Source organism: Embiotoca jacksoni, unplaced genomic scaffold (genome assembly GCF_022577435.1).
Source record: "Embiotoca jacksoni isolate LCO1_2020_lvr unplaced genomic scaffold, fEmbJac1.0.p SCAF_96, whole genome shotgun sequence".
In the NCBI taxonomy this organism is placed as follows: Eukaryota; Metazoa; Chordata; class Actinopteri; family Embiotocidae; genus Embiotoca; species Embiotoca jacksoni.
The window spans coordinates 586,259-613,771 of NW_027185454.1; the positions used below are offsets into that span (position 1 = coordinate 586,259).

Genomic DNA, 27,513 nt, shown 5'->3' on the forward strand with positions numbered 1-27,513 from the left:
TGACTGTGGGATTTTAAATAGGGAGGGACACATATTTGTAGCATGTTTATACAATATTATAATACGGACTGTGTCGGACAAATCGTGGCACCGCCGTCTTATATTCTACCACAGACTCCCATGTTGTCTACCCGTGAAGAGGAACACCCCCGCGGCTGTGGATGAGATGGTTTGTCCCATAAGGATCGTTGCTATGCCCCTCGACGGGCCAGTCGGTGTGCGGAGCACATAACGGCGTGACGGCGGCGGTACGTCTGTATTTTTTTTTTTTTTCCCCCTTCCGCGTTATCGATCGCATTTGATCTATGTATATCCTCTGTCGCCGTGTAGGTTTTATTTCAGCGCATTTAGGAGGAAGGAATAACAAACAAAACAAGTGTCCCCTCACGTTTTTCCGAAAGCGGCTTTTTCCGACGCTCTCGGTTCCTGCAGGAACCAACTGCACCTTTTATCCAGAAAACTTCATCCGGCTGATGAACTGAATCACCCTGCGTGTGTGTGTGTGTGTGTGTGTGTGTCGGTTCTCAACAGTAGGTGGTGTAAGTTTTGTTTTTTTTACCAATTACGTAAAGTGAGTGAACACCATATATTTAAAAAAAACAAACAAAAAAAAACGCCAGCAGTGAATGCGTAATTACTTAACACTTTGCAACATGGCTGCTGCGGGAACGGTGGAGAGAAAAGTTTGACGTGGGAGAAGTTTTAACGCGAATGCGAGTTTGGCACACGAGTTGTTGCCCAGCTAATAAAGTCGAAAGCAGTCGGGCCCCGGAGTCTGGCACCGCTATCCCCGGACTTCCAAACCAGTGGATGAACCGAGTGGAGAGCCTCCTCCTCCTCCTCCTCCTCCTCCGTAGTCACTGCAGTGGACTTCGTGGGGAAACTGTGGTGTCTTCCTCTCCATAAGCGAGGCTGCGGTGGCGTTTAAAGGACTCGTCGTCTGGCTGCAGGGTCTGTGCGTGTCGAGCTAAAAAAAAAAATAATAATAATAATAATAAAAAAAAAAATGCATTTTTCCATCCCCGAAACGGAGGTCCGTGCCGGAGACAACGGTTCAACATATGTGGTGAGCATGATAATGTGTTGTTTTTGTGTTTTTTGTTTTACCCGCTTTCACTTTGGTCCGGGTTAAGGCTTTCTTTGCTTCAGCTGGCCACAGGTCGGGCTAATGTCAATGCAGCACGAGTTTCGGTGTTTACTGTTGTAATTAATTTGGTAGCACGAGCCGTGACGTATCGCCGTAAGGAAAAACAAACTGAATAACGCAATAAAAAAAAATAAAAAAAAAAAAAATCTTCTTGGTTGCAAAACAGTACGTGTATTCATATGAAATTAATCTCTTCATATTAAAGCTCGAGATTTGAATTAGAGGATTTAAAACGTGAATGATTTGGGTGAAAGTGATTTTGAACTCTCATGAGGGCAGGGCAAGATGGACAAAATACAATACCATGTTGTTTCTTACCAAATACTTTTGATATTGATATTGCGTCTTATTGACGCTTTCACAATATATTTACACGGTGAGCTTTGTTTATTAATAATCATCGGTAATGTGGATATAATAACTGGGTCAAAGGAAAAAAAAAAAGTAAAACATCTAGAGCCATCTGGTAAGTTCAGAAAATGACATCACTCTCCTGTATTAGAGCCTTTATAACCAGAGAAAGACGACACTTATGACGCATCACGATGCTACAATATTCATACTCGTCATAATAATAATGTAACATTGACACATTTTTCCCAGCCCTAATTCAACAATACATTTGGGTTTGAACTTTATTCGGTCAAAGTGATAATGTGGCTACAAAACGTTGCACTGCGATGGGATGTCTGAAGTTTTCATGGACTGTCAAAGTCACCTGAGGAAACTTGAACGGCTCACTTTCTGATTCCCCACATTAGCCACGACAAAGTCCCTTTTGTTTTAAAGTGTTTGAGTCAGCACTTACATTCTTAGTGAGATTTGAGGTTCGCCACCATGACATTGCAATCCTCTTTCTTATTTACAGAGAAAATACAGACAGCGTTGCCCGAACTTGGTCCTTTAAGTAACAGTCATTGTACCGTTGTAAAATATAGCAGTCTTGGACAGCACATGAAGAGCAGGAGTAATTTGTTCCTTACTTATCTCTCTTGGTTGTTGTACAGCAGGGTCACATGGCCCAATGTGTTTATTTTTGGTTCGTTCGTTTCTTTTCTGGTTGTCATTGTCTTTTAAATGTTGTTTCACGATCCATGTAGAGCGCTATGAATTACTATTGTTGTTTGAAAGGTGCTCGCCCGGCGCTGCACTGGCAGACATGTACTGTGGTGCTCCGAGGGCGTCATTCACAAAGGTTGGTGAAGCAACGAGACTTTAGAGCTGCAAAGATGAGTCCATAAATCGATTAGTTAGTAGAAAATTAATCGCCAACTCCTTGGATGATCGATTCATCGTTTTGAGTTATTTTTTAATAAGTAAAAACAAGTCAAATTCTCTTGATTGCAGCAGCTTAAATTTGATTATTTTCTGCTTCCTGTACACCTACGTGACGATAAACTGAACATCTTTTTGTTGCGGACTGTTGGTCAGGACAGAACAATACATTTCAGGCTGCACCTTAAACTGGGAAAGACTGGTTGAAAATGTTCTCTATTTTCTGACATTTCAGAGATGGAACGACTAATTGAATAATCAAGAAAATAATAGACAGATTCATTGAAAATATTTTCATTTTGCCATTTGCAACATACAGAAAACATTTTAAGCTTTTGTAGAAGTTTTAAGAGGTTGTCCTTGTAAAGCATGAAAAAACAGTATCTGACACAGTCAGGATACGTTGTACTAATGTCTGCCAGATGTAGTTTTTCTCCAAAAAGTTAGCGTCAACTCAAAAGATTTCTTCCTCATGTGGCTCGAGAATCTGGACAACAGCAATAATGTGAATGTGACCTGAACGATGGATAAACACAAGTTGCTGGGGAACAACTTGTTCTCTTCGAGATTGTTTCATGTCTATTTTGGATGTAATGTGAAAAAACTGCAACAAAAAATATTTTGGATTGTTGTAGGTCTTTTCATCAAAAGACATTTTGATGAGATGCTTTGAAGTAACGACCACTGCATCTGATTTCTGTGTGAGGTCATACTGGCTGTTCTCAATGTCACACTCCCGTGAATAACTATTTTCCATCTTGGCTCCATGTGCTCCAAAGAGGAAGACAATCTTGGAATAAGCTTATTCATATTTGAATGTATTTGTGTTGACTGTCCCTGCTGCCCAGACAAGTAGAGAATTGACTCTGGATACTTTCGTTGGAGAAGTGGTGGACAAAATTGCACAACAAGTGCAAAAATGCACAACTGTTAATCTAACGTCAGGTATCTTGTCTCCGCACTGCTCTCCAAATGTCTACTTCCCTTGCTGAAAGTCGAGAGATTTCTAAGCTGAGCAGTTCAGGTGCGACGTCCGACTCGTTTCTACCTGGCCGAGCACATTTATAGCTCGCGCTGCAGTGGGAACTTCAGCACTGGCTTTTCACCTCTCAGCTGGCTGTCCTGTGACTGTCATTGTGACCTTCCTGTTGCCAGCGCACAGGAAGGGACTTTGCTTGATTATAATGCTGAGAGATGGGCTGTGTACCTTGGAACTACTAGGCCACAAAATCTGCCGAGTTTGCACAGGGCTTTTTAGAATAACAAAGGGTGCAGGTTTTTTTTTTTTTTTAAATATAGCCTTATTACCGAGCAAGCTCAGACACATTTCTTTGGGTTTTTGAGTGCTCCTGCTTCCTGTTTTCCAGTAGACATGTACCCTCCTCTCTTTCACATGGTTTTTACAGTATGTTTTCCAGTGTTTGCGGGTGTGTAAAAGAGAGATAGACTTTGGTGCCTCTGTGAGTGATGGTGACTCATTTACCTCAGATTAAAGAGCAAGTTCGGACGTAGGTATGAAGTCATTCATCTGTCTCATTTTATAGTCTTACAAAACTGTGGAAGTTGTACTTAACAGCAAGCCTGTGTCTGGCGGCATCAGGCAGTGAGCAATGAGTTTATACTTAGGAAGAGGATTCTTAAAATGTGCTATCATTAGCACCTATCTTTGACCTCCTCAGACCGACGCAAGTTTCATCCCACACGTATGTGATTTTACGTGAGTAGAAGGAGCATAAGTATGCGCATCACAATAGTTGCAAGAATGGAAAGTTTCAATACCAATTCAACTTTGATCACGTCCAAAGCATCAAAATAGCTTTCAGATCCCAGTCAAATCATCAAGTCAACATGTTTTTCAGTTGATGAGGCGATGTTATCAAAATGTGCAATAAATTCATTTTTGGTTTAAGATTTAGCCTGCAGAAAATTGCAGGAAAAGAAAAAGCCAAAGACATTTTTGGTAACTTAGAGGGAAACACATGCGGCCTGTTGCACTTTTTGCAATTCACACGCGCGCAACAAATACAAAAAAGCTTAGTGAGTTTTTGCATTATCCAACAGAACAAAGGCATTCTGCACACTCATTCTTCCTTCCTGCCTGAGCTCTGCTTACATGAAGATATTTTAGTTCATTTGTTCAACTTCTGCTTTCCCTCCCTAAATTTGTAATTCTTCTGTTTTCCCATTGATTGCCTGTGTGGTTCAGAGAAAGTGTGCTCAACTGTATTCATCAGTATGAACTTGAGTCCTCAAAATTCCTTTTGTTTGGACGGATGACCCACCATGTGGACTGTAAATATGAATTGAGATAGAAGGGGAAGGAGATTAAAGCACCAACAGTTTGACATCCATATGGAGAAAGCTCCTCAGCAAGCTTCCAGGGTGCCGTCTCTTATCCACGGCTAGAGCTGAAAACAGACTGGTGGAAGCTGATATTTCTGAGCAAATGAAGCAGCAAGTATTATTGTCAATAACTAAAAACTATATGACAAAATCTAAATTGGAATTATAAACAGATTTATTGGCGTTGAAAGTAGTTTTTTTTCTTCCTAAAGGCATAACTAAAGAATTACTTTTCATTTATGTGGTTTTCTATGAAACTTAATGAGGCATTTGATGTGAAAAATAGATTTTTTTTTTTTCTTTTTTTTTTTCCCACGAGTGAAAACATGAAAACACACAGATATTTGGATTACTAATTCCAAGTGGTGGTTTTGCGGAGGAGTATCCGGTGATAGATGCTGTCAAAACAAACACAGTGTGCCTCGGAGAAAAGATTAAGGATTCCCCTCGTGATACGTGCTTTCTGTGTTTGTTAACGTCCGGCTAATGCAAGGAGAAACTGTTTAGATTAGGAAATGCGCTGCAGGTTCTGCTTTCCCCTTTGGAAGCTTGTAGGGTATAATTGAATTTAATTCACACTTCATTTGTTCAGTCTCCCCAATGAAAACAAAGAGGGAGGGAGCACACAGTGGGAGGATAGGATGAGGTGGATGGAAACTCGGGTTGTTTTGAGGAGTTGTGATGGAAATCGGGAGTGAAGCTTAATGCTGCAGGTACAGGATGTTATCTGATATTTCCTCACTGTCTTTCACCAGCTCTGGTTTAATTTCTGCACTGACTCTGTAACCTGCTGCTATCTCGAGCAATGCATCTGATGAAACATTTAAAAAAAAAATAAAAAAAAAATATGTGTCTTCTATTTAAAGAAAGGTAATTGTTATTTAGTATTTATTTACTTTGTCTACTTGTGTGTGTTTTACATATTTTTATATGCGTGAGTCATTTCTTTTGAGGAATTCTATCCAAACGATTTTTTTTGACAGATCAATTAAAGTGTTTCATATTCTGTCTCTGCGCCACATCAGACCTTTACACAGTGTTTCTCCTCGCATATTAATGTGTCTCCACTCCTTTCCCACAGGCCTACAACATCCATGTTAATGGTGTGCTGCACTGTCGGGTACGCTACAGTCAACTTCTTGGCCTCCATGAACAGGTGAGGCTTTAACCAGCAGAGTACACCCACTGCACTGCCAGTGTGCGCCAGACCAGCAGGTCTGCGTGTGTGCTGCTCTAAATGCTGTGTAAATGCCACCGTATCCACCCAGTGTGACCTTTCTCTCATCTTTGTGTCGGGACGGTCGATACGCCAGCCTCCCGTCACTTTGAATCACGGCCGCGACGGTTTGAAGTCTTGAAGTGCTCTCGTTCCTCCCAGAGTTGAAACTCCGTAGTATTATGGAGGCGGTTGGAGGGAGGTGGGTGACATGGAAGGAATGTTCTTGGCCTTTCTTACACTTCACCTGCTGGGAAAAGGAACTCAATATGAAAAAGAAATGTTGTTGGAAAGTGTTGAGTTGCCTGGTCTTGTTTTTTCTTTATTTGGTCTCTGCCTCAGTGAAGCTTCCCAAAAAGTTAGAGATAATGTTTCAGTGCTTAGTGGGACATTAGTGTCGTCAGAATCTGCTTGTTTTCTGTAGTGCTGCGGTTGTTAACGTACCTGTGACGGGGCTTCTCATACATTTCTTATGGTAACAATTTGCGTCAAAGAGGTAAAAGCATTGTCTGTAAGAGAAGGATTTAGGTGGCGGTTTTCTGGCCGAGCTCTAAAATATTCACCGCCACATACAACATAGCCTTATAGGAGTGCACAGTCTCCTGTTTTCACACGTTGATGAATAAATAAGCAAGCAAGGGCCAAACTTTGCTATCTCATCCTCAAGTCTGTGTTATCCAGTCTGACAGTTGCCGTTGCCAGGCAACAGGGTGTGGGGAAATGAGACATTCGAATCTTTAAGCGTCAACCCCGAAGGGCTTCCTGTGGCGCACGCATGACCCCGAATCACTGTGGTGATGATGGGGCAGCACGGGCACGCACTCCACTTGGTTATCGCTGAGATCATTTGAATGTTAATGGTTTGTCTTGTTCTCTCTCTCTCTCTCCTGTAAAGATTTGTAACAAAGCCGTGTCTGCTTTATAAGATTCAGAGACTATTTAATGCCCGCAGTGAAAACAGGACAAGTTCTGCTCAAACAAAGCCGCATGAGTTCGCATTTGTTTCACATTTAGTAGACTGATGTATCTGTAATCTGTCCTGCGTGTCTGTGGCTGTGAGAGCTGATTTATATGTGTAACCAGTGCGGTCTCTGGCGTACTGAAAATACCAAAGGGCAATATGTCGAGGTGAAAATCACCCCTCTTTCTCTAGCACCCTCCGTGGTTAACGGTCATCATGCCATATGGGCTGGAGCTGTGTGTTTCACAGTGAGGAGGGAAAAAAAAACGTGCCAGTGAATTTCTAATGATGAATGTGATGTACAGCTTTTTCCTGCAGCAGCGAACGGGTTCAAATGAAACCGCATTTGATGTGTGACTATAGATTTGTGAGGTCTTAGTTTAAGACTTCCACGGTTCAAAGCTACCAACCCTCATGATAGAAAATGGAAAGAAATGAGTCAAGAAGCTGGAAGACAAAATAAACTTGGAATGACATTCAGGGTTCCAGATGTGTGTGTGTGTGTGTGTGTGTGTGTGTGTGTGTGTGTGTGTGTGTGAGAGTGTGTGAGATGCACGGAAACTCCACCAGCTAGTTGCTGAAACGGGGCTTAAAATAAACCTGTGATTCATCCCAAACAGCTTGAATGTACCTCTTACAAAACTGAATCCACAACTCTTAAATTTATGAGCCTGTTACTCTGTACTGAAGTTAATAGGTTAAATTGTGTAAACCATATGTGGGGTCAAAGAAGTCATGACTTTATTAATAAATGTTAATTTTTAGCCAACTTTTCGGATCACCCCTCTTCACGGTTAAAAGCAGAGAAATATATGTTGCATTAGCTTTTAACCTCTGCTCTGTCAGCTGAGCTTCACAACATGTTGTTTGCACCAACAGATAAAGAAAGAATATGGCAGCAACGTGGTGCCTGCCTTCCCCCCAAAGAAGATCTTCACACTAACCCCTGCTGAGGTTGAGCAGAGACGAGAACAGCTGGAGAAATATATGCAGGCTGGTGAGTTATTCCTTTTGAATGGACTTTTTGCAGATGGCTTGTATTCAGTTTCACCTCGTTTCTGGCTGAATTTAATTCCCAGCGAGAGCAGGGTTGTTGTTTTTTTTTCATGGTTTAAATGAGATACTATTCTTTGAATGCAGTTCCCATATTGCTGACCATTTATTCCCCCTTTTTTTTTTTAACGTACGGAGGATAGGGGTGTTTTTCATGTCGTGAAGAGAAAAAAGTAAAAAGGAAAGAAAAAGAAAACTAACTTTTGCAGCACAAACACAATTTCCTTGAAATGCTTTTCCACAACAATCACAAGAATGAGTTGGCTCCGTGTCCGCGGGGAGTCCTGCCATATACGAGTGTCGTCATGCCATTGAAAAACATAAAACGCTTTCATTGAAAACTGATGATCTGAGCACAGAGTGACTTGGACACTGACACAAAGCTTCACTTTGACAGTGATGTATTGCTGGCACACGTGATGACAAAAAAAAAGAAAAAAAAAATCTCGACTCAGGATCTCAGACCTGGCTGGGCTTTTAAAAGTTTTATGGGTTTGAATTCTCAAGTGATGAGGCGCTACCTCTAAGGATCTGTACATGGCTTTTCTCTGTATTAAAAACCGAATGGCTCGAGGAATAATTTATCTTTATGGTGTTTACACCAAAAGAAACACACTACTTATTTTTTTTTCGTAAAAATGCCTCATGACAGTTTTTAAAGACCTCCTTTGCGTGTCTCGTCATTTTCAAAACCCCAACTGTCCTTTTGGAGTCGGTTGCTTTGGGAGGTTTTTAGCATATTACCCAAATTCTGTAAACGGGTTAAGGGTGAACTTTCTGCATACACACGGGAATAAGTGGAACTGGCAGCAATGCAGAGGGTTTGTTTTAATCCTCTCAAGCACTGGCAGTTACAGCAGAACAAGGAAGCGTTGTTTCAGTGTGTATTTGCACATAGTCTGGGTGCATACGCACACCGGGTGTTCTTGGCCTCAAGTTCACTTGGTTACATCATGGCTTTTTACATAGTTATGGAAAATGAACTGCCACAAACACAATCTTCTGTGACGCAGATGGCTCAGAACAGTTTTGTTAAACGTTTAGACTAATTTGTAAAAGGACAATAGTGTACAGGCTGATAGACACACACACACACACACACACACACACACACACACACACACACACACACAGCTTTGCATGTGAAAAATGAAATGCTCTGCTCTGCTACTGAAAACTGCCTCAGTATGAAATTAAAAGCTTAAGCAAAAAAAAAGAAAAGATTTGTTAATCTTGTCTTTTATTGACTAAATCTAGGAACTACATTATGATGAAACTGGTTTGTAATAATTTAGAACTAACTGAACCTTTGCCAGATAACAAATCGTTTTTACAGACCTCACCTTTTAAAATGCAGGTTTTTTTTAATATTAGGCTTCATTGCCTTGACAAATGTCTTAAGAGGTCCAACTCATTTCACAAGAACAAAATCTGATTACATAAGGGGAAAACAAATAAAAAGTGGGAAATGGTTCCACGTAAAGACATTTGTATTCAAATAACATTCACGAAAGGATGCTTAACTCCTTTTTCTCCCTTTAAAGAGGAGGTTTTTTTTTCCCTTCTAGCTTATGTTGGAATTGTTGAATTGTTGGGTTTCTCTGTATAATGTTGTAAAGTTCTTCTGTAAGGACTTTAATGTGTTAAGTGCCATGAAATAACCTCTGTTGTGACTTGGTGCTATATAAATTGAATTGAATTGAATGAACTCATTATTCAATCATTGCCTCTCTTTCTAATCCACACAACAGTGACATCTGACTGATTTTGCATTCGTGATGCTGATTTGCTCTCTCATTGCTCTCCTGTCCATTCGTTGCAGTCCGTCAGGATCCCTTGCTGGGAGCCAGTGAGATGTTCAACAGCTTCTTAAGGAAAGCACAGCAGGTTGGTGCCCCCCCCCCCCCCCCCCCCCCCCCCCCTCTTGTCTGCATTAGGCTGTTTTCTGTTGCATCAGCATGGTCACCAGGCCTGCGACGAGGCAGGGAGCGCCCTTTTAACCAAAGTGCTGATGCAGTCATTCCTCCGTCACCTGTAATTACTGTTGGCACAGCAGTGGAGTGAGGTAGCGCTGTTGTTTCTGTTTGCCACACATACTTGGATTGTGTCATCTCTACATGGAAAATACTGGTTAGATTAAATTTGGCTTCCATGCTGAAACATGAGAAATGATTTCCTCAAACATGAAACTAGGGAAAGCAGCCTTTTGCCGAACATGGCAACAAACTTGCATTACGTGTGGATAACGGATCCCTTTGAACCACTAGGAAAGCATGAGCCACCTGATGATTCATCTCCCTGAGATTTGCCAAAAAGCTCTTTGTGCAGCACTAAAAATCGGAGCAAATTCTCCTCTAAAGTGGATGCTGCTGTGAGAACACACTGAATTTATTCAGACCAGGTTGCAGACTGCGACCCGTGTTGCCAGGAGAGCTGTAAATCATGGACAGATCCATCCATCTGCAGCCACGTCATCGTGCACATCACCGTTTCTGCACCCTCCCCTCAAACGTACCGCGAGGACGGCAGGTGCATAATAAGAGATGATTTACCACCAAGTGTTGTCGTTTCATCTGCACCTTCAGTGACAAGACTCTTCTTGGAGTCCGTCCACAGAGGAAAGAAGGAAGATAAGAGATGATTTAGCAGAGGAAGTGAGAGACAGGAGAGAAAGCTGCCGTTATCCAGTTCAGGGTTTGATATTTCTCAATAACAGCTCAGACGCTATTATTTAGTTTTGAAATATTCATAGGTTTTGGCAGTTCAGTTTATTGTCCTTACTTGTTATTCATTGAATTCTGCGGGTTAATTTTCCATCATCTGCCTTGTTCAGTTAAGTTCTGAACTGAATCACAAACAGCACTGCTAAAATGAAATGAAATGATGATTTCTGGGAGCTGACCGCAATAATACAAATGGATGGGATGAATGTAACCACAACACTTGGTCTATTACCAAGTTTATTGATCACAGAATGTAATTAATAAACTGCAACAATTTTTTTATAATAAAAGGTACTTTAAAATTTAAAATGTGAAGAATTTCTGCTTTCCTTATTGTAAACGTAAAATCTTTGGATTCAGGCTGTTGGTTGGACAAAATGAAACGTCAATTCAGATAACATTTGGATAGATATTTTGATCTTTTCTTTTGCACTATTTAGACGATCAATCAGTTAATCATGACACGAATCTGCGGAATAATGAATCGTCCAGACACATTACAAGTTAGTGATTAGAACCGTTGTAGTTACAGACAGCTAAACATAATATGGCTTCCATTTAAACCACATTTTACACAAGGTTTTTTAACATAGTGCGTATCTTTTTTTCCGTAGGTTTATCCTCGGTGTCTGCCTTGTAATCTGTTTGTTCCAGTCACACTTCATTTTATTTGCTGCATAAAAATAATTCCCACAAGTAGCCAATTTCTCTGTCTTTTCCATCTACTCTTAATTTGTTGCAAGGTGTGTTTTATGATGAACTGTATTTCGATCTTAACCCAGAATCAAATATATGAAGGGATCATAAACTGCTTCATAAAAAGTGGAAGGGGTGCTTCTATGTTTAATTTTTTTTTGTCATATATCCACCAGAGATACCTCAGCTCAGCTCTGACCAGCCCATATTTCTTCCGTCCGTGTGGCTCGGTGTGATTTTTGTTGTTGACTGACAGGAATGAAAACACCCAGCTTACCCATGAAGCTGAATAAAAGCCTGTTATGTTTTGTGTGGTTCCCACAGGAGACCCAGCAGATTCCCACAGAAGAGGTCGCTCTCGACATCTGCCTCTCCAACGGTCAGAAGGTCACAGTCAACATTCTGACCTCGGATCAGACGGAGGATGTCCTTGATGTAAGTGTTTGAGTGTACTGAGAGCATAAGCCGATGTTTTCAAGCAGTCTCCCCTTCTGCAGCTTATAAATATTTGTAATTATATTTTAAGAAGTAACAAACAGATATTAGAAAACTAAAGTGTGATTAAGACGCTGCTGTTTACTGAGTTTAAGTGTGCAGAGTAAATAACCTGCTGCAGTGTAAAGAAGTAATACAATTTAATTTCCAGCTGGAGATTATATGACTGAGTGCTGATTGACTCTTCAAGTGGCCAAACGTCTCCATAAAGTTCAGATTATCTGAGGTCTTAAACACTTTTTCCTGTTTATCGACATTGGCAGTATTTGTTTCTGTTTAACGAGAGGCATGTTTTTTCCCTGCTCTTCATAACTGAGCTGCCAGACACCTGGGAATCTCCCCAGGCAAGCAATATTGCTTTAGACTCTTCTCTGAGCTCAGAGACTCTCCGTACCATGAATACAATTTTGTTTATCTATAAAGACCCTCCTCAACAAAAGCAATACTTGAAGGATTTTAGTAAGTCCTTTTAAAACAAAATGGGCGTACAAACCGACAAAACATAATTGGATGAAAAGAAACAAATGGTAGAATAAGATGTTGAAAAGGCTTCACACAAGCATCCGGGACAAAAACACAGAAGTGGTAATTGTGAGATAATGAAGAAAACATATCTATATATATAAAAAAAAAAAATGAAACGGCTTAATTCCATTTTTGGAAAACTTTGTCAGATCCTGACTGTGACCAAACATTTCAGTACATCTGCTTCCCTTCTGCTCCTCATTGATCATAAAAACACTCAGCAGCAGCAGCACACTCTGAAATAACTCGTTACAGTGAACATGCTGATGTTTCATCATGATGTCCTCTGTCGGTCTTGGCTGTAAATCAAGCTTGTTCAAGCGCTTCTGAAGTGCCCTTCTGAAAGTTTAACCACAGGTGACCTCTGTTCACAACAGCAGGTCTCACAACACAGCACTACTGTACAGCAACAACAGCAGTTCAACAATGGTGTTCATGTTTCATTTGGGTGTGTTTGCAGTGAACTTATGAGAGAGTATCAACAGGTCCAAGAAGAAATCATTCTATCAACGCGGCACAATTGACACAGTGGTTAGCATTGTCGCCTCACAGCAGAAAGGTTCCGGGTTCGAATCCGGTCCTGGGCCTTTCTGTGCGGAGTTTGCATGTTCTCCCTGTGTTTGCGTGGGTTCTCTCCGGGTGCTCTGGCTTCCTCCCAACATCCAAAAACGTGCACCTCAGGTTAATTGGTGGTTCTAGAAATTGCCCTTAGGTGTGAATGAGAGTGTGAATGGTCTTTGTTTCCGTCAGTCTCTCTGTGGCCCTGGGAGGGAGGCTGTAGCTCAGTCAGTAGACTGGGTTGCACACCAATCGGAAGGTGGGTGGCTCGCTCCCCCCCGCCCACGTGCCCAAGCGTCCCTGAGCAAGACACTGAACCCTAAATTGCTCCCGATGGTGTACCATCGGTATGTTGTAAGTCGCCTTGGATAAAAGCATCAGCTAAAATGAAATGTCATGTAAAAATGGATTTCTATAGTTTTTGCAGAGTAAGCTCTTTTTCTGTGCAATATAGCAGATAACGAAAAAGTCTACTCTTTGTTTTGAGATGTAAAAATTTTGTTTTCTTTTTTGAAAAATATTATGTATTTTTTTGTTTATCTTCTAACACTTTGCCCTCTAAATGCTCCGAAAGAATGGAATCATAATAATTGGGGCTACGTTCCAAAACGAACCAATTTTTCCTTCATAAACCTGAAGAAGTCAAGAAAACATGTCTTTACGCTCAAACATAATATTCACAAAATCCTCCTGCATGTAAAATCTCTCACTTTAAAGTTGGTTGTAAAATAGAGATGGTAAAGTATGATTATCATTAGATCCCAGTTTTTAATCTGTTGGATAGTTCAATCTTAGATGAAGATCGCCGTTTTCCACTTCATACCGAGCTCTTTTTATCACGTCTTTTATCACATTTATCTCAGTTGAAAGAATGAATTAATTGAATTTAACTGTGAAACTGAACTTCCACTCTTTATCGTCTTTCTGCAGGCTGTTGCAACAAAGCTCGACCTCCCAGATGACCTCGTTGGTTACTTCAGTCTCTTCCTGATCCGTGAAGGTGTGGATGGAAGTTTAACATGTAAGTGATAGTGTATAAAAACACCAGCGAAAAAGCAAAGTAGACACTAACAATAATCTTGTGTGCCAGCAAATGTGTTCAGGATTATCTTTTCATTAAAAATAAATAAATAAATAAACCTATAATTTATTACTGCTGATCTTTAAGGTCCTCCCTGGAATGCAATTCTCAGAAACTTCTGAGAAACTATTGAAAATTGGCCTCGTAGTGGTTTCAGTTTTAATGAAACGCTGAAGCAGGAAACCATCAGATAACCAATGTTTACTTAAGCAAACTAAATGTGCAGTTCCTTTTGATGAAGTGGTTTATTTTGTTATTATTTTATGCTTTGCACCATGAGAGTTGTATCTCTGTCTCCTGCTACAACGCGTAATTCATTTGTCAGGTGATAGTCAGGGAGAGGGCAGGTGTCTTTGTTGGCTGGTGCTTGTTAAAAAGTTGCAGTGTTTTGAGTTGTGTGAGCTTCGCACCGCGCTATAATGCAGTGTTTCCAGGTGTTCTGATACCTGACACTTGTGTTGGTTGTAAAATGGCATCACGTTCACAAGTAAACTCCTGATTAGTCAAGTGATTTTTCTAAGACCTTGAGCAGACGAAACGATATGACTTGCTTATTTGACTGCTTCTCCATGAAGATATACTGTAAATACGGCGATAGTGTTTTGTGTGTGTGGGGGCGGAGGAAGAGGTGTTAAACATATTTGTTGTCTGTATTTGACTTGCCGTTACCCATCTACTGGATGTATTTAAGGTGTTTGTGCGTACATTTAACATTTGGTCTTTTTCTTACTCGTTGCAACTACAACAATTTACTGTCAGCCGTTGGTATTTTTAATGCTACATATAGGACAACGTCCAAAACTGAGAAGCAGCGTGATCTCAAGTGTTTTTTTTCCTCTTTTGTTTACTTCCATGTTACCGTGTCAATTCACATCATTACAGAATAATGTTACAGTTTGTTTTTTGTTGTTGTTTTTTTTGCATCGCACCCCTCTTTAGGTCAAACCCCCGCACAGTCCTAAAGATTCTCGTCTTGCTACTTTCGCCTGTCAAATGCTTCCCCTCACTTAAAATCAATTTCAGGCTCTAGATGGTTCCCGGTACATTCGGAAGAATCTGTAAATATTGCAGGCATGTTCTTTATTCCCTCTTTTACATCTAAAGAGCTTGACTATTAGAAACCAGAGCAACAGGCTGTGGATCAAGTAAAACTGATGGTGGGAGGCTTGACATAACAGGATAGCTTGAAAAATTTAATTCCTCTCTTGACAGGCGCTGAGATTCCCAGAGGTCTGTCTGTGTAAATCAATATATGCTGTAAAATATGCAAAGACATGTCAAGAGGAGCCAGTGTGTGGTTTGAAATAGCAGTGCCGCTCTTCTTATCTGCTTCTTATGTATTTTTCAGGTTCCCACTGATGATTTAGTTTTCCTAAAAATGATCCAAAGCACTTTTAAGCATTCAGTTTGTTTCCGTGTCTGTATTCCAGCTAAGATTTTCAGCACCAAATTCACCAGCATGTGTTTGTGTCTGCTGTATGCAGCATCTCTTCCCAGAAAGGCGTAAGCACTCTTTTGTAAATCTAACGGCGAACCGAAGTGTTGTTCAGTCATCTGATTTGTGGTGTTGAGCATTTCTATTGACACCTGAAAACTGAGCAGCCGCAGCAGCAGCAGCAGCAAAGACCTGAAATCTGCTTCACTCTCCTGAGGGAACGGACCGCAGTGAAACAGCTGCAGATTGTGGCCACACGTACACAAGAGCCCATAATCTTTTTTTTTAACATTTGAATACTCTGACACACAATGTATTCCCTGCTGGGACCTGTCCAGATGGTGTCTTCCCATCCCTCATTGTTTGTTGTTACAGCCATTATCCATGTCCTTGGGACTCGAGCTGCACTTGTGCCTGACTCTTTCTCTCTTTCTCCTTCTGTGTCTCTCTCAGTTGTGCGGAAGCTGCAGGAGTTTGAGCTGCCTTACGTATCCATTACCAGCTTGCGGAGCTCCGAGTTTCAGATCGTCTTACGGAAAAGGTAATTTGAATGAGATCATCATGTCCTTTCCAAACTTCTTTGCTCCACATGTTATTCATTGCTCATCTAATCTAGTGAAGTAAGAGATTTTTGTTTTAATAAGCAGTTCATTCTACATCTGCTGTTCTTGGTCAAATGTAATTCTCTCTTAAATGTTTTTTTTTTTTAGTTATTTTTTTTACTCATTTTTTATTACCAACTCTTGATGTGTCAGAAAAGCAGTGAACTATGGGATGCTTATCCTACATCACCATCCTCTATAAAGTGGAGGATAATGTGGAAAAGAGACCTGTGTTTGCCAAGGACAGTAGTTTTCATGACCAGACAGTACGCGTGTTGGACTTCCCCCCCAGAAAAGTCAGGGATCAAATTAGGGACACGAATCTGATGTTACTGTAATAAAGGGCTGGAGCAGGCGGCAACGCTGAAGTGCCTGTTATTTGTTAATTGGTCATACTTTCCTTAAACTGCAGAAACAGAAACCAGACCTGAGCTGACGTGATACAATGGCTTTTACGTAAGCAACGTACAGTGGGTCGTGTTTTTCACCATCTGTCACTAATCAACTTGACACCCATGAAATGGGTCATTTATCCGGAATTATCGTTGATTGAGCAACAGCTATATTTGTTTTCTTGAAATAAAGCTAGCTTGACAGCCTCAAAAATTCCCACGGAATTGAACCCCCGCCCCTCAAACACACTCTCAGCTGAATGTTGGTTTCATAAAGGTCGCAGTTCTTGAAGACCAGAATATGGAGTTGTGTGGATGCCCAGTAATTAAGAATTATATAAAGGAGGTCGTCACTAGAGGGAGGAGAGTGAGTGGGTGACTCCACCGACACGAGGACTATTTAAAACTGAGTAGTTTTTAAGCATCACCAGATGAAACAAAACTCTTTATTTAATGTCAGTACAAAACAATAACCAACAGTGTATCCTTAAACTTAGTGTGTTATCTGTATTTGTGTTTCTTTCGGTTGTGTAGAAAACTCCCTTGGTTCTGGTTTATTTTGGTCTCTACGAAAGTCACAAAATACAAAACTATGAAAAAAAAGCTTCCTGGGTGGGAGCAGATCTGTTTTGGCAGGCCACCCAAACAGATTTAATCCATGAAAGGTACCAGTTCCTCATTCAGTCTGAAGTTTGTGACCGCTCCCTCTGTCAACATAACATTTCTCTACTTCCTCGTGAGTCTGTTCTTTCGTCACCGTGCCTCCTGCTGACTGTGAAGGTACACAGGATGTTTACTTTCTTTCTGCCTTAAGGAAAGTCTCAGTCCTCCTGACCTACTTTCACATTGGAGCGTAGAGCGGTGAGGGAAGAATGAATGTTGAACTAACAAGTGGAGGTGGAGGAAAAACAGACCCCCAGTGTATGAGATCCAGGGGAGGATGAGGTCAGAGGGAATCAAAAAAGCTCTTTTTGGCCCAAAGTGAAAGCTACAAATGGTGGAAATGTGTCTCTCAGTCCACTGAAAACATTGATTGTACAAAATGTCAGTCATTTTTCCTTGCCATGCAAATACAGAACCATCCAAAGAAAAGAAAATGGGGATATGAATACTGTTTTTTGTTTTGTTTTGTTTTTAGATCAACAGCAACATTAACTTTGCTTAATGGTATTCTCTATCTGTGTATGTAATAGCAGATTCACAACAACGACTTTGTCTCAGCAGGGGTTTCCAGTGCACCTTTAATTGAATCTGAGGAGGCAAAAACTGAACCCTCCCAGATACGAGCACTCCTCTACAGATTCATCTCCTCGTGCGCTCCTACTCCCTTTCCTCCCTCCTCCTCTCACTCTCTCCTTCCTCTTCTCCTTTGTTGCCTGTTTTGAATTGCTGGTGTGGCCAGGCAACATGCTTCACATCTCCTTGAACGGCTTCTCCGTCTACGAACACCCCTCATGTCGTACAATTACAACATGTTAAATGTCACGTCCGCACTTAAAGTGTTGGGAAATGTGAATGCCGTGAGGATTTTTCTGAAGCACAAAAGTGGATTAGGAAATTCGGTGCTCTGTTAACTCACGCAATAATAATTCTCAACTGAGGTATGAAACTGGTATCAATCATCAAATTACACATCCAGGAGCTGAGAGATAAACACTCTTGAAGTAAAATATCTCAATCACACACTTTGCCATTCTTTTTCTTTTTTTTATTCTTTCTTTTTTTTTTTTTTTTATAATGAGATTTGTTCCATTTTCAGATTAGAGTCTTCTCTGGAAACCGTCAGATAGGAATTCATGCGTTTCTTTTTTTAACGTCTCGCTTCTATTTCTAAGGCTGCCCTCTGGCACCCGCACATCTCTGTGCAGAAATACCAGCAGTCCTTCTAATACAGCCACAGTGCCCGCCTGTGGGAATTTGTGCCATTTCATCACCATCACCAGACCAACTGTCCTTCAACCTCGACAGCAAAAAAAATTCTCAAGATGAACGTTTACACTGCCGTCTCACTGACTTAAAGAAGGAGGAGTTTGTCCACGAGTCATTTTATTTCACAGATCTGACAAACTGTTTAGAAAAATTCCGGTTTCTGGCTGTAACTGTATTCAATTTGACTCTACTCTGTTCAATTTCAGACATTTTGTCCACCTTTGATACTCTTATCGTCAGTGTCCAAAGAAAACCACGCATCTCCTAATTTGATGATTTACATTTTTCTCTGTATACACAGAGGGATGAAATGTTCCTTTAATGAGTTGAGGCAATTCTAATACTTTTGAAGCCAAACCATTTGACATGTGAAAAAACTGTCAAATGCATTGTCATGCCACAGAAAATGGATGTTTTTTGGTGAGATACATAGTTTTTACAGGACACCGGCACTTTAAATAATGTCGAATATTGCAGTATATAGAATCATAAGTTTATTAATATACCAGTTGACAAATTGGTATATTATCTTCAAGTTAAATATGATTGTATTTTATAAGTAAGTTTGAAGCTTGGTAACTTGTCATCAAATCATTTGAAATATGTTGGTTTCGGTACCGGCAATAGTAACTGTGCAACTGTGTTAGATTCTGTTTATGTTCAGACTGTTTGTGCTCTTTGTGTCTGCAGCTACTGGGACATGGCATACGACAGTGATGTAATGGACAACAGAGTTGGCCTGAATTTGCTGTACGCCCAGGTAAGAGATTTCATGACTCGGGGTAAACCAGACACTGTTGTTTGTTTCCAGCCTCACCGGTGGTCTCCAAAAATACCTTTTAAATTACTTTCCTCTTGAGATGTCGACCTAAGCAGAACATCTAAATTACACTCGATTGTATTTGTTTACATCGTGCGTCTGTTACATTTTATTAAATTTGCACAGTGCCAGCAATACATAAAAAAAATATATATATCTGAACCAAGCAACTGCTTCATGCGTTGGCTGCCAAATGCTTTTGTCCATCCCATGGGGTCTGTCCACTATCTGATGGCAATGTCAGCTTGTTTTGACTTTGCAACACCTTGAATCCTGTACCTCTTTGTGTTCCTCTTTCATCTTATTATTACCGCATTCCCTTTGCTGCGACAACCAGGATCTGTTGTGTTAAGCATTTTTGGGGCTGCAAGTTTGATTAACATCTGGAGCTGCTGCGTTTTCCCTTTGTGTAGCAGAACGGTGTTTGCAAGCATTTGCGTTTGTGCATATTTCTGCGCGATTAATTTGCTGATGTGCACTGTTTACACGAGTGGGATTTCTCGTACTGAAGGAAACACACTTAACCTGCTTTACTTTGTTCATCTGTGTAGAAAGATGAGCTTCACCCTCTGTTTTTCTTTCATCAGACAGTGTCTGACATTGAGCGAGGCTGGATACTCGTCAGCAAAGACCAGCACAGGCAACTCAAGTCATTGCAGGAGAAAGGCTCAAAGAAAGAAGTAAGCAAAGCCATCTCTTCTGGATGATTCTGCTCTTGTGTGTGTATATGTGTGTCTATATATATATATATAGAGGAGGCAGTTGAATCGAGTCGATACTCGGAAAGGTCTTTAGCACAAGGATAAAATCTGTACACCATAGAGAATATTTCCTCCAGCGCATTCCTGTTATGCAATTAGCCTACTTTTTCCCATGCTATGAATTTTTAATTACATTAATCCAGGAGAGAATTCAAACTTGTATTCTTCAGGGATTAAACAGAGTTTATTTTCTGGGGAGGGGGGAGTTTGTTCGTCTAAAAATTTGTTTTCTCCTGCTTTTTTTTTTTTTTTTTCTAGTTCATCCATCTAGGTCAGACGCTCAAATATTACGCCTATATCAAGTTTGACCCTTGCATCACTGACTTCCCCGAGAAGGGCTGCCAAGTCATCGTCAGTGCTGGCAACAATGAGCTCAACTTCCACGTCAAGCTCCCCAACGAACAGATGAAGGAGGGGAGCTTCAAGGTCACACGCATGAGGTGTTGGCGAGTCACATCTTCTGTAAGTAGACGCGCGCGCGTGTGTGTGTGTGTGTGTGTGTGTGTGTGTGTGTGTGTGTGTGTGTGTGTGTGTGTGTGTGTGTGTGTGAGGATGAGTGGATTTACCTTCAAGCATACTTTTTTTTATTTTTTTTTTTAAACTTAATCATATTATTAGGAGACTATGAGCTGGCAACAAGCGCTCGGGTGTTTATATATTGGCGTGTGTACAAACCTCCTCTCACCGCTGCACCAGAAACAAAATGTCTCGAGTCTTGCCAAGCACCCGTTTTTACCCCCCGACGGGTTGCTAAAAGCGCTGACCTCCACACCATCTATCTTCATCAGTTCAATTACCCAAACACGCAGCTCCCACAAGGGTAGTGCTTTATTGATCCACCAGATTAACACATAGAACAGCATCTTTTACTTCAATTGATAATTACCTATTAGAGAGGAGGGAATCTGAAGGCAGGCTTTAAGAGGAAGCACCAACTCTGCTTAGTCAGTATATAGTCCAGACCATAGGCACTTAGATCGTTTTTTTGTTTTTCAGGCTCTGTGTTTTAACACATTCAGTGTGAAATAAAACGATGAATAGTATAAAAAAAATATGCCAAATCTCAGGTTTCGTCCATATGGAAAGATCTGAGGGGAGGTAATGTGTGTCGATGATCAGATAGATTCACATGAAGTCAAAACAAATGATCTCAATCAATGTGTTTTATCTTAATAGGTTTTAGTCATGAAGCCTTCTCTTGATCATAGACAAGGAGACCTTTTACATGTGTAGTACTTCGCCTCTTTAATCCTAATCAGCACAGAGGCTCTTTCCGGGTCGTTTTGTAAGCATGAACTATTTTTGAAATGACACGCAACTTCCACAGGAACGATTAGTCGTGCGGCGTTCAGTTACTTTGGACCCATTGCCTTATCTGCTCCCTATGTTTTGTTCTCCAGGCTCCCTGATTCAATTCAACACATTCTAAATTCTAAAGAAAACAATGAATATTACATGAAAGTGCCAAATCTCCCACACAGTTCTTACAACTCTGCATTTTAATGTGGTATCCCTTTTCTGTAAACCGGGCATGCGGAAGCGGAGAGACCGAGGAGCAGCCACCACGTGACTGTCCAAACACTTACGGCTGGACTGCACACTCGTAACTCGTGCTAAAAGCTGCACTAACGTCTTAAACTTAATTGACTTTTTAAAAATTTTTATTTAAAATAACCTTTGAGGAAAGGAAAGACTGTTAAGGTGCCGCTTCACGCAACAAAGATACACGTTTAAGGCACGAGGCTGCTGTTCAGACTGTCGCCCAGTAAATGAGTTGATCAGCACGAGATGCTGTCAGGGTCTGTTGGCTCAGCAGATGACAGTGATTGACTGGATGGGCCGACAAGTCGAAGGTTCGATTCATAGTAATTCATTCGTGCTGCGTGTTGCGCTGTCAATGGCGTGGGGGGGGGGAAAGAACAAGAAAAATTTGCATTTTTTTGTTTTGTTTCTAGGAGACGTTGGAGGCAAAATACTCAATTAGTCACAGTCAACTGAGCCTGCATCTTAAAAAAATAAAAAATAGGAGGACCAAAACAGCTTTCCTGCCAAACTGATGAGATGTACAATGAATAGACAAACAATACAATGTGGAAAAACAAAAACACAAGATGGCAAACCTATTATGCAGTGTGTGTTTTCTAATGTCTTATGTGGATGTAGGGGAACTCTCCAAAGTCTGAGAAAACAATAAGAAGTCCTCTCAGTACCCAAATTTGCCCGAAAAAAACCAATACTTTGAATCAATTAGTGCTGTAGGTCTTTCCTTTTCCTGCCTACTCCCGGTCAGCCGTGTTCAACAGAAACGGCTCCTCCGAAGGCCTGACCAGCGAACAGTGTGTTTTCTGGGGAGAAACGCATTACATGAAGCTCCACCCGCACGATCTCAGCTGCCATCTAAAAGTTGAACAACTCCACACGCAAGACCTCCTCTTTAAACGGAGAGGTGCAACACAGTTCACTTTTGTATTGCATCGATGCTGAAGCAGCCCAGTCATTATGTGAATCACTGAAGCTTTTATGATTCACCAAAAGCTCATTTGCGCAGAGGTCTGGACACGCGGCGACACGTCTGAAATTAAGATGCATCTTAAGCCTGTCTGATTACAGACGGTGGCGTCACGCTGCCCGGCAGGGCGATTCATTCCTGAGCTCTTTTTCAGAGGTCAAAGTCATTTTAATGAGCCCTTTCCTGTCCCACAAAATATTCAAAACACTTCATTTGGTGCTGCACTGCGACCCCCCCCCCCCCCGCCCCCCTCGTAGCCGAGTCTCAAATTGCATCCGGAAGAACTCGTATAAACAGTTAACGTGTGTGTGTATTTGTGTCAGACCTTTGTTTTTGTCTGTATTTCTTGATGTTATCTTTGTGTGTGTGTGTGTGTGTGTGTGTGTGTGTGTGTGTGTGTGTGTGGTTAGGATGGGAGGCACAGCGAGATGCTGGCCCAGAGGAAATACTCTGTCAAGAGTCCCAGCTCCAGGAATAAGAGCTTTGTGTGTGTGTGTGGTGTGTGTGTGTGTGTGTGTGTGTGTGTGTGTAGGCTTAACACATTTCTGAAGGCATTTGTAATAATTCTGTATTTGTGTATTTCTTATTCTTTACACCAATGTTAATCTTTTAGCTTGTGATTTTGCTGCCCCCCCCCCCCCCCTCAATGTAGCGGCACAATAATGGAGGCTTATAGAAAAGAGATGTAGGATAGGAAATGTGATTTGAGCTGCTTCCGTGGAGCTCCAGTCACGGAGAAGAATAGGAAGCTTATCCTCTGTTTAAGAATGCCGGGAGGATGTTGGTTCGGGATTTTGGAAATGAGTTTCTTTGTCGTTCACTCATGGAAACACAAGAAGACAAAAATTTAACTCGAAGGACAAAGAAGGAATGAACATAAGTCATAAGAGGTTGACGATAACAGCTGTGACAGCTGTGGGGTTCTGTTTATTTAGAAGATGGTGATGAAGATGACAATGATGACAAGTAAGGCTTCACGATTCTGGATAAAATGAGAATCACAGTTTTGTTTTTCATTATAAGTTGCACTTATTTACCTGATACAAAAGAAACCATAACAAGAAATATGATGGTACCTGAAGTAGAACTGGACAACAAAAAGAGAACATTTTTGTTTTTACCTTTAAATGCAGCACTTCAATGAATCCGACACTGAACATCAAAACAGGCAGCTTCAGTTTCTTGTCTTCTTTTACGTAGAAAGTCTTTTCCTTTCTCGTTTTTGCCGGTATCTCACTCTCACTGGATTTATTTCCCTTCCTTTCTGTTTCTGCTGGTCAACATCATGTGGCGTAACGCGGCGTTGTCATTTGTCGAGGGAGAAAGTAGGAGCGCTTGTTTTGAAGCAGCAGAATATTTGTCATTCAGAAACGAGATCCCATAGAGGTATTAAATCGAGATCGTGTCTTTAATGCCATTAATCGTGCAGCCCTTCAGCCGAGCACCAAATTATAAAAAAAAAAAAAAAAACCCTACTTTTTTGTCCAACGCTGCAGCAAGTCCCTATAGCCAACGGTACAACCAACCCCTGCAGCTCGGCCAAATGTGAGGTCAAACTGGAGCTGGCCTTTGAGTATCTGATGAGCAAGGACCGTCTCCAGTGGGTCACCATCACCAGTCAACAGGTAAGAGGTCACTAAGAGGTCAATGAGAGGTCACTGAGAGGTCAACGTGGAGCCAGTAACCATAATGTTCAATGAAAGCCACGTTTCGTCCAATTCTGGATTTTGAAGTTTTTACATAAACTGAATATGCATTTTCAAAAAGTCATAGAAGGACACAGCTGTACTATTTATTACTGCTAGACATTGTACCGAGTTTATGTTTATGATTTCAGGCCATCATGATGAGTATCTGCCTTCAGTCTATGGTGGATGAATTAATGGTCAAGAAGTCGGGAGGCAGCATAAAAAAGGTTTGTGTGTCAGGAGAAACGCTTATTTAAATTTCATACCGAGATGTGTAGATGATGGCGAGTTTGATGTGGCTTTTTAATTTGTAACTGCACACGTTATGGCATCATTTTCAACAGTAAATGGTTTTACATACCTATTTTGTCTACTTTGATAGTTTAGATAATAGGTCATTGTATTTCTTTGCTGAAATCTCAAAACGTGTAAAAGTAAAACAAACATCTTCCATTTCCTTCCAAACAATAACAGTAATATTTTATTGTGTCTTCATCTCAGATGCTGAGGAAACGACACAACGGCTCCATCCATCGGTCTGACAGTCAGCAAGCTGTGAAATCTCCCCCTCTACTGGTGAGAAATGGAATAGCATGCCAGGTTTGTTTTCATTGAGATCTCCTGTGAAGGTTAATTTGACTGTTTTTTTTTTGTTTTTTTGTTTGTTTTGGCTACAGGACTCTCCAGACCCAAACCGTGAACAAATTATCAAACTCTCAGTGAGTACATTTTTTAATTTTACTGTATAATACCTTAAAAAAAATAAAATACAAAAATAATGCTCAAAAAAAGGGAATGCTTGTATGCTGAAATAATCTATTGCCAGTACATTTTGTAATAAATCAGCAGTCCAGCGTTAATTATACTATTGATTATTCCATTCAGACCAAGCTGAGTTCGGTGTCTCTCAGAGGGATCAGCGCCTCCAACTCGGCAAACGATATCAGCGGCAATGATTTCCACGGCAACTATGCTTTCGAGGGAATCGGGGACGATGACCTGTAACCCTCGACTTAACCTTCCTCCCCTTTTCATTCCACTGTTAACGACTGGGACAACAAAGATTACACGCTGAGCTGAGCTGAGCCGAGCCGAGCCGAGCCGAGCGGTCCACACAGGTGTCCAATTCTGCAAGATTGTAGCTTCTTCCTGGAGAAATCGCTGCCTTAAGCTCTCGTTTAACCTTTGACAGTGTCCTATCTTTTAGACTCTGAAGGCTCGTCTTGATTTGTATTTTTTAGTTGCAATCATCATATTCAAACTTTGTCCGTATGTTACTGAACTTGTGGAAACGACACGAAGAAAACCCTGGATTCTTCCCTCGGTGGCTGCATGTTCTTTTCCAACCAGAGAGCCAAATGTTTAGTTAGACCTGGCACTAGTGATGATCCAGCAGAAATGGACAGGAAAGTTCTCAAAATGATCCGGCGAGTTCCAGCGACCGTGTTGGAAATTTGTTCTCTAAACTGTAGACTTCTCAGAGCAACTGCTTACCTATAAAGGTGATTCATATTTGGCTTGGCTATATACCAAAATGTGATGTTTTTGTTTTAATGTCAGTGGTCCACTGTGTTGTCTCATGCTACTTGTGTGCCAAGTTAGGAACCACCTTAGCAAGATATCAGCTGTGTTTTAGAGTCACTCGTACTGCCTTCAGAAGTAGACTGATGCCTTAACTTTGACTTTCTTTTGCCTCGTGGGGTCCGTTCAACTCGACGCGGGTTGGAGCTAAACATTTGTGTCGTCCGGTGGTGACTAGAATCTTGCAGAACCTGGTAGATGGTTGATTTGACCGAGCTGCTTGCACATGCTGAACCCATCATTTTTGCACAGTATTACAGGTGGACATGAATGTTTGAGCGGAAGCTTGAGCATGACTGTAAACATTGTGTGGAGACTTTTTCCAGGGGGCTTTGTAAATTCGTCTTATGATTATTTTTTTTTATTTTTTATTTTTAACCAATTTTTTAAGGTTTCTCATAAAGCCAAATTATAGTTTACTAAAGCATTTTGCACAAAATAAACATAAAAATTGCGACAATGTCACTTTCTATATTATGTACATGCAATTAAGTATTCAGAACATTTACTAATATCTTTACCATCATAGCTTATTGTAATCCAATAGATCAAATGTAATCTAAACTGTAATGAACAAAGTTTAAATGGACCAACATTTATCATGTTTACATTTAGGGGACTTTTTTTTTTAGTTAAAATGGAAAGTGTTTACAAATTTTGCATCTGATTTTCTTTGCCTTGTTCTTTTCGGGCAAGTGTTGGTGTCGTGCGTAACATTCTACGGGGCTTCAGTTCATTGTAATTTGTACGCACATTGTGCCAATCATCTCAGAGGATATCGTTTCAAAAAAAAAAAAAAAAAAAGAAGAAAAAGAAAAAGGTGCTTGGGTGAAGCGGCTAATGTGATCACAATTGCTGGAGTGTACAAAGTTCACGGAGCGCAGGCAACACAACAAACATGTGTTTTATAACACGCGTCGTTCCATTTTTATTGCTGATAGCTTGAGTTCTGTCTAAAAGCTGCGCATCTCAGCACGTTTTGAAGCCTCTAAATGTAAATCAGTGCCAATCTTATCAACAGCTTTACGCTCAGCGGTAGCCGGAACGGCAAACAAATGTTCTCAATATAAATGTCTTGTTCTTTCACTGCAGTGATTCTTCTTAGTTCATTTGCTTTTGTAGTAGGGAGGAGGACGTGGACGCCACCAGCCAATTGTATTTTCTCTGTTCCTGTCAATACCAAGTACACAAAAGCTGCAAGGTCCTTGGATGTTAATAAATGTGTAGGTGCCAAATTATTTCATCAGCATCACCTTTAAAGTTAATGTCAAATTTTATGAGCATTGTACTGACTTGATTCATTCCACTCATATTCATTTTGATTTTAGTGGTAAAGTCAGTGACAACTGTCTGGTCTGTTTGTCATGAAGCTAAAATAAACTCTGAAATCCAATGGTCTCGTGGTTGTACGTTAATGGTCCACTTCAGTCACTGCTCCCGCTTTTATTTGCAGCAGCATTAGTCCTCCGCCGCGGATTACGCAACGAGCAGAGCAGTCAAGAGACACAGAACAACACGAAAAATAAAAAATACAACTCATTTTAAAGTGACGGGGAATTCTGTTCATCTGCGTCACTTTTAGGGTCCCTGGCATTTTGCATTAGATCAGGCACAGGAAATGTACGACGTTACAGCAGGCTGAAAGGGACAAAAATCACCCATTTCAAAAATAAATGTTGAAATGTTTTTGTTACGTTTAACTTGCCATATGCATAAATTGATA

General features: G+C 40.8%; 1 protein-coding gene across 1 annotated transcript; it reads left to right on the plus strand.

Moving 5' to 3' along the window:
* The first annotated feature begins 206 nt into the window (after positions 1-206).
* Positions 207-27,183, plus strand: snx17 (sorting nexin 17). The gene is made up of 15 exons (XM_069142083.1): positions 207-1,066; positions 5,847-5,921; positions 7,822-7,939; positions 9,818-9,882; positions 11,739-11,849; positions 13,923-14,013; positions 15,962-16,049; positions 19,122-19,191; positions 19,839-19,931; positions 20,271-20,474; positions 24,018-24,146; positions 24,359-24,436; positions 24,711-24,785; positions 24,887-24,928; positions 25,095-27,183. Exons 1-15 carry the CDS (start codon positions 1,007-1,009, stop codon positions 25,212-25,214), a joined length of 1,419 nt encoding a protein of 472 aa, XP_068998184.1. The 5' UTR covers positions 207-1,006; the 3' UTR covers positions 25,215-27,183.
* Positions 27,184-27,513: the final 330 nt, after the last annotated feature.

Excerpts from the sequence above, each read along its gene's own strand:
- snx17 (XM_069142083.1), top strand. The coding sequence starts at position 1,007 with ATGCATTTTTCCATCCCCGAAACGGAGGTCCGTGCCGGAGACAACGGT. Across the intron at positions 11,850-13,922 it reads AGACGGAGGATGTCCTTGAT|GCTGTTGCAACAAAGCTCGA; the intron begins GTAAGTGTTTGA and ends GTCTTTCTGCAG. Across the intron at positions 14,014-15,961 it reads TGTGGATGGAAGTTTAACAT|TTGTGCGGAAGCTGCAGGAG; the intron begins GTAAGTGATAGT and ends TGTCTCTCTCAG.